Source organism: Echinops telfairi, unplaced genomic scaffold (assembly GCF_000313985.2).
Source record: "Echinops telfairi isolate 266 unplaced genomic scaffold, ASM31398v2 ScPeMD7_7469;HRSCAF=8507_1, whole genome shotgun sequence".
NCBI classification, from domain to species: Eukaryota; Metazoa; Chordata; class Mammalia; order Afrosoricida; family Tenrecidae; genus Echinops; species Echinops telfairi.
The window spans coordinates 8,879,853-8,887,276 of record NW_022111373.1 but is presented as its reverse complement, the minus strand read 5'-3'; the positions used below and the strand labels follow the sequence as shown (position 1 = coordinate 8,887,276).

General features: G+C 54.8%; 1 protein-coding gene across 4 annotated transcripts in view; it reads right to left on the bottom strand.

The window, feature by feature from the left end:
* Positions 1 to 7,388, bottom strand: part of ACSL6 (acyl-CoA synthetase long chain family member 6) — a 68,491-nt gene extending 61,103 nt beyond the window's left edge. For all 4 annotated transcript variants that reach the window (XM_045284966.1, XM_045284968.1, XM_045284965.1 and 1 more), the window contains exon 1: positions 7,315 to 7,388. In XM_045284966.1, the coding sequence (XP_045140901.1) occupies positions 7,315 to 7,363 (49 nt within the window). In that variant the 5' untranslated portion in view covers positions 7,364 to 7,388. The remainder of the gene's footprint in view (positions 1 to 7,314) is intronic.
* Between the last annotated feature and the right edge of the window lie 36 nt (positions 7,389 to 7,424).

Here is a 7,424-nt window from a genome sequence, read left to right as displayed (position 1 = left end):
GGAGGTGGCAAGGTCCCCAGTGGGAGGGAACTGTGGGAAGTCCCCTGGCACGGTTGGTGGGCAGGCAAGGTCAGCAGGGAGGGGAAAGCGAGCATAAACAAGAACACCTTGCACGGTGCACAAAAAGGGTTTCTGCTAGGAATGGAGGCACCATGTACCATTACCCCCCTATCCAGTGGGGTGCTGCCACAGATGCCCTCGGGCTTCCTGGTAACTCAGAGCCCGAGGGGTGGGCTCCTTACCTTCTGACTACCCCAGACAGAGCTCGGACTCCATCTTCAACAGAGATACCCTGATATGCTCATGCCACAATCTTGTTCAGCCTCTGAGAGGTCAGAAAGGCTGCTTTTCTGGCTTCCTAGGTTTGGGAAGGGAGAAAGACGAGGCTTTCTGCTCCTGGGAAGAGCTGCCCCCTCAGAAGCCCACAGGAGCAGGGCTCTCCTGCCCTATGGGGCTGCTACTGAGTCCGCTTCAACCCGATGGCAGCGAGTTTCTTGGGAGGTTCGCCAGGTTCACAAACCTTAGCACAAATCTCACGGCAGAGCGGTGAGTTGCACTGCCAACCAAATGTTTGCAACCACCCCTTTCTTAAAGCCCCACTCGCCCTGGGGGAGAAAAGAGCTTACGAGCCACACTGGTACAGACGCCAGCTCTGAGTAGGAATTGACAGGACACAGCAACAGCACCGTGGGGCACCGTGGATTCCATCCACGAAGAACCTGCAGGAATGCCAACATCCCTTTAATGGTCATTTAGCCGGAGAGGACATTTAGGATGACACCACACGTCGGAACCGGTCCTGAACACGCAGGAGGGTTGTTGGGTGCCCCAGATCTCCCACAAGCCACAGGAAACAGGCCTTGTCAACCTCTGAGCCCCGAGAAAACACCCAGCTCTAGTGACTACCCACTGCTGCCTTCCTCACGTCTTTCCGCTGCCCGTTGGAGGCACACCCTATGCCCACAGTGAGGATGCCAGGCCTGTCTCTGTGAGAGTGCATGGAGCGGCCCGAGGAGGAGGGCAAAGAGAAAGGACACTTCTGTCCTTCAGGTGGGGAGCCACAGGAAGAGCCCAGTGACAGTCTCTGGGAGACAGGGCTTTGCCACAGTGTCAAGACCTGTCCACCCCAGGATCCACTTTCTGCTGGTGGGCCAGGCTGTGGGATGCTGGGAGTGGGAAGCGGTTCTGAGCACTGGTTGGCAGTGCCCTAGTGGTGGCCCATTCAACCTGGGCCTACCTGCTCCCCCTCTCATTCTTCCAACAGCCAGCATCCACGGGGGTCTGCTCCTGGGCCCCCACAGACAGGTAACGACCTGAGTCTGGCAAGTGAGATGCAGATTGTCCTCCCAGGGACACCAGCCTAGCCTGGTGTCATGCTGTGCAGCCCCAGGAGGTAGCTGTCTTGGAATGGAAGCCAAAAGGGGCAAATCAGAAGCAAGGCCCCTCCCAACCCCACCCCCACTCCCCACTGGAGTCCTCAGACATCCCTGGGGTTGGATGTCTAGACTAGGGGGAGGAGGAGGACAGATGCCTCTGGCAAGAACAGGCTGACAGGCTCGGGTGGGACCCTTTGGGATTCAAAATCTTTCAAACTGTTGAGATTTCTGGTTGGGCCTAAGACTAGAGAGTTCAGCCTGGACCAGAACGTATGCCTGTCCCAACACACATACCATCTGTCGGTTCCTCATATGCACCAGAGGCCACACAAATGGCTATGAATGACACCACCCATCCTGATACTCCAGGGCCTCTCCCTGAGTGACGGGTGACCGCCCTGACCACCTACAGCACAACGCCAGGGTTACGGCAACACCAACACTCACCCCACCCAAGATCCACCCTTGGTTTAGCTGTCGGAGCCCAAGGTGTGGTGGTCTCCCTGTGCACCAGCCGAAGCCTACGAATGAAGAGTGGGATGAGGTCTCCACACGTAGGAAAGAAGAAAGGGCAAACAAAGAGTACTTGACATTCTGACATCTCACTTGCTACTACGTCATTGCCTACAGCGGTTTCCTCCGCAGTCTATTTACAGAAGTCCCCAGCCCCCCACACCACCTTCTTTCCAAGCCAGGCACCATTCAGTCTCAGACCTCAGCAACCCCAAACATCCGCTGGTCTGAGCTGAAGCTCCAAGCAGGAGAGGTCAAGTCTACACAGAATACGAGACCGGGATGGGCAGGGATTCTGAGCAGGTCAAGGCATGCTTCCTGAAGAGGGCCTCTCCTACCCAATGCAACTGTCAGATCAGTCCATCCAGTGTGGGTGGGGACTTTGGAATGCCTCTTTATCCGGATTGACAGAACTGCCAGAGCTCCCAATTTGATGAGCAACCAGAGCCTTGGGGCTCCAAGGTAGCAGTATGATCTCACCCTCAGCAGAGACCATCATCCCCCAAAGCTGTCACTGGCCCATTCATGCATTCTTTCGTTCAGCAGTTACTTCTAGAGCCAGCCACACTGGTTGTTAACACTGGCCCAGTCTGCAAGGGGTTCACACCTGCGTTCCCTTCCAAATACCAGGTTGACATCATCCCCAACCCGGGCAAGCAGCTTGGCATCTAGTAGGCTCATACTTAAGCTCTGTTATTTGCTGGTGAACTTGTGGTCACAGAAAAGCTTATAAAACTTTGTGATGGAGATAAGTTGTTCTCAGGAGGTTTTCTTTTTCTTTTTTTTTAATAGCACTCATTCAGGCAACCAACACCCATGTATGCCGTGTGCCTGAACCTGGATGGGGGTGTGGAATGGGTCAGCTTGTCGCTGTTCCCACGGAGAGCCCAGAGCCTGTGGAAGAGGCTAAAGGCCACGGTTCAGTGGAACATGCACCACCACGGAATGCGGACAGCTTGAGGAGCAGGGGAGCTATCACCCTGGCCACCCTCATTTCCAGTTCCAGTCACACTTCCGTGAGGCAGCCGCCTCACAGAACAAAGTCAATGCTGCTTGGCCTGGCACTCTAGAGCCTGCAGAACCTGGTGACCTCACTGGCTCAGCAGAAACTGTCCCTAGACCTTGTTTGTTCCTAGTGTCAACCTTTCTGCACACACGCCTTTCTCTCCCTATTCCTTTTTGCATGCAGGAATCCTGAACCTCATTGTTACCACTTTAGTGCACACTTCAAGAGCCCTTTCCTGTGCATCAGCCCTTGCTCCTGGTACGCTGCAAGTGTCCTCTCACTGAACCATCCTTGTCCAAGGACCTCTTCCTTGATAAGCCTGGCTGGAGGGGCTCAGGCCCCCGCTGGCCACGCCTAGTGGTCCTTCCTTGAACTCGAACATGGGGGCATTGTAGAGCAACGTGTTTGCTACATGGCAGGTGCTCAATGAAACAGTAGCTTACTTGTAACAACATATACTTGCAACAATGCTCCTCATCCGGCTGCTGAAAAGACCTCCTTCACACACATCCATCCACCGAGCAGTTCATCCCATCCATATTTGAGTGTCTGGAGACAGCAGAATTTCTGTGACTTTTGCCTCTTTCTCAAAGAAGCCAGAGCTTCCTGCTCACTCACCCTACCTGCTGTGTTTGGGACAGGCCGAGGTCCCAGGCCAACCAGGGAGGAATTAGCTGGAGAGCCCGATGACCAGGTTCTGTCGCCCCCTGCTGTCCATGTGGTCTGCTGGAAGCCCCTGGCATCCTACTACACAGGCTGGGGAGAAGCGAGAAGAGACTGGGGTCAGCCTCCTCTCACCTGGTGCTTCGAACTGTGCATAGCTGGGTGTCCCTTGTCTCAGCAGGCCAGAGAGCTGCTTGTTCTGCCTGAAGCTCCACCCTCTGTCCAGGTACTAACTATTGACTAGATACCTCTGCCTGGAGTGGTGATGAAAGCTCCAGGTGGAGGATCCAGGTGGGTTGGTCTGAGCTGGGGTGTGCAAGCCCTGCCTAGTACATCCGGAGTCAGAGGCCTGCTATGCCTGCCTGCTGTTGGCCTGGCAGCCTCCCCTTACCTCTCTCTCCCCGGAGCACCTCCATCTCCTTCCTGGAGCCTGGCCTTGACTCGGGCCCTCCTTGGAGCCTATCTGGTCTCACCCATAACACCAAACAAAACAGCCTCTCATTGCTCATGGCAATACTCCCTTTCTTTTGAACTGTATTGGCCACTGCAGCTAAATCTGAGCTCCTAGTGGTTATGCACTGGGCTGTTAACTGCAAGGTCAGCAGTTCGTAACCATCAGCCATTCCATAGAAGAAAGATGAGGCTTACTACTCCTACGGAATACCAAGCCATGCTATTTCACAAGGCAAAGTTTGTTCTTGAGAGTGCTGGATTGAAGTCCTGAGGCCATGTTATCTCGGGCTGAGTACAGCATCTGCCTCACACGGGACCTGCTATACACGTTTCCTTCACTGTTCCACAGCCAGGTGTACTCTGGGCTGGTCCTGCACTCAGCGCTGGCCTCCACAGCAGGGAAGTGGGCAGGGGCAGCCTTTGCTCTCCTAGAGGATACTGTGCACAGCCACCTCGCCCAGCCAGGCAGCTCTTCCTCCAGTTACCACTCCCCGCCCACCCCAATGTCACTCTTTCTCAGCCTTTGCCTGACCCTAGGGCCAGATTGGATGGGAAAAAAAGCACAGAAATCTACTAAAGAGTGACATCACCTAGGGGTCCACTCCTTCTGGTTGAGCCTAAGGGATCTGGTTGCTGTTCCAGGACCCTGGAGATTACGAGGCAGTTGTTTTCTTGGGTATGCTCGATAAACTACTGTTCTCAGCCCAGAGGCACCTCCACCGCCAGACAAAGGCCAGGCAGGGTCCAGGCAAAGTCCCACTCGGAGTGGACACGTCGCCCGGGAATGCTCCAACATGTGTGTGGGGTGTTCTAGCTAGTGAGCGTCACACACCTGCCCTCAGTCTCTCTCACTGCAACACCAAGAGAGGCACCCTGAAGCCATTCCTGTGGCCAAAAAGAAGCTTGATCTCTTTGGAACTAGCTGCCATTTTTCCCAAGGGGTGCTCAGCCTGACCACCCAAAAGGCCACTTTGGAAAACCCTCTGAAAGGAAGCAGGACCATAGGCCAGTCTGAATCAGTGGTCCGCTGAACCCCCGCAGTCTGCCACATATAGCCCTGCAGTCTCCAGGCCCTTCCCTGCAGCCATGCATGCCCAAGGCTTCAGAGGGTTGCCCTTGGACTCAACTCTGTGAGACTTCCAGACAGTAGGGCAAAGGCTCCCTGGGCCTAAGGAAAGGCTACGAGAGCATCACGTAAACAATAAATGGTGCCTGTTACTATTACCACTATCATCATTATTTTGATAGCCCCACCTGACCCTGGTGGGCCCTAGTGGCATCGTGCTGAACTGCTAACTGCAAAGTCAGCAGTTCGGAAACCATCATCTGCTCCACAGGAGGTAAGACGGGGCTATTTCCTTATGGAACTACCATTTTGGAAACTCACAGGGTCAGTTCTACTCTGTCCTATAAGATCAGTATGCATCCGCATCGGCTCAGGGTAGTGAATTGAGTGAGACCTTGGTGGTACTGTGGATTAAGCCTAGGGCTACTAACAAAAAGTTCGGTAATTCAAACCCGATGGCAGCTCGGTTCCTCTGGCGAAACGTGAAGATGCCTGCTCCTGTAAAGACCTACAGTCTTGGAAACCCTACACAGGGTTACTGGGAGTCAGAATCGACATGCTGCCAGTGGGTTTGGCTCTAGCATGATCATCAAACGTGTCTGTTAGAAGCCTGCCTCGGGACCAGGTGGCCCTGCAAGGCCTGTTCTCAGAGGTGAGCAGCAGAAGGAGCTTAGAGAGCTGAGGGGATTAGAGAGGCCTTCCCAGGCTTCTCTGTCCAGCCACGGTGTCCCTGTGGCCAGCCGCTGGGCAATGGTGGGGGTAGGAGAAAGTGAGCACCTGGTCCACCAACCTCCAGTTTAAAGGTCTAGCACACCCTTTGCCTATAATCAGTTGAGACCTCAATCACACCCTAGGCTTCCAATTAATATCCCTGAGACACTGGACAAGTCAAATAGCCTCTGAAGCTCAGTAAAAATGGGGGGGTACCACCAACCTCCTGGGATTTGCTATGATTGTTACACTTGATGCAAATAACACATGTGTAACAGGGCTCGCTGCAAAGCACACAACCCCCCTCCCATTACTTTCCTAGCTATGCATCTTAGTGTGAGTGCATCATTTTGGGGCAAATATGATAAATAATACAGGCAAAGTTTTAGGTAAGAATTTTAAGAAGGTCCACTTCCCCTTCTGCCATGATTCAACAAGAATCTTATTACTTCCTCTGACGCTGCTGTTTGAATGTCAAGAGATAATAAACACTAACAAACCCTATCATTCATAGGGTTTTTCTCTGGTGGCACTGTGGTTAAAGTACTTGGTCACGAAGAAAAGATTGGTGGCTCTTAAACCTACCAGGCACTCTGTGGGAGAAAGACGTAGCACACCGCCACTGTGCAGACTGATTGTCTTAGAACCCTCTGAAACAGTTCTGCTCTGCCCCAGAGTGGTGCAGTGGGTTTGGCTTTGAACCGGTTAGGCTTACCTTAAAGCCAGTTTAAAGATCCAGCACTGAGCATACATAGCAGCTAACCTGAACACGGGGCTGAGGTGGAGATCTTTAGTGGTACGCTATATATCCCAAAGGCATAATCCATCCCCACCCCCCAAGGAATCAGAGGCTCAGAGAGGGGAGAGGTTGTGCAGTGCTGGAAGAACGGGCCTGTGGTGAGACCCCAGATGTGAGTGGTACGTTCGTGGTGGGGGGTGGGCAGAGAGCCAGCAAGGGTCTTCATAGCCTCTTGGCAAGGGAAGGGCAGCTGGGGGGTTGGGTGGGGCGTAAGCCCTGCACAAAGTTGAGGAGCCAGGGGAAATCCACTTTACAGACAGCTTGCCCTCTGGCTGCTGGACGAGAAGACAAGGGTCCTGAGAAAATCCCAAGTCAGAGGTCAAGGGGTTCTCAGGTGGAGTCCCCGACCTGCCTTGGGACTGTGTGGGCCAACACCCTGGTTTCCGGTCCCCAAGGAAGGGAGAAGGAGCGTTAAGGCAGCTTTCCGTCTTGTCCTAGGAGGAAGAGTGGGCTCAGGGCCTCGTCCTAGACGCAGATGGCCCCCGACAGAGGAGGAGCAGGGTGCAAGAACCGAAGGGGCTAGTTGTAGGGCAGCCGGGAACCAGGCCGCGCAGCGCCGCAGCGCGGGCGCCTTCCCACACCGGGCCCCGAGCTTGCGGCAATGGGGGCCGAGCGACCCGGGCCCGGGGCTGGGAGGCTGCGAGGATAGTACGAGCGGCACCCCGGGGCACGGCCCCGCAGCGCTCCGGGGGTGAATGTCAAGAACCGAGACGCGGTGGGGACTTACCAGCGAACAGCCAGAGGGAGCCCCCCGACACAAGGAAGAAGGTCAGCATGTCGGTGAGCGGGGCCCGGCCCGGCGCTCACGGCCTCCCCGGCTCGCAGCCCCGCAGCCCG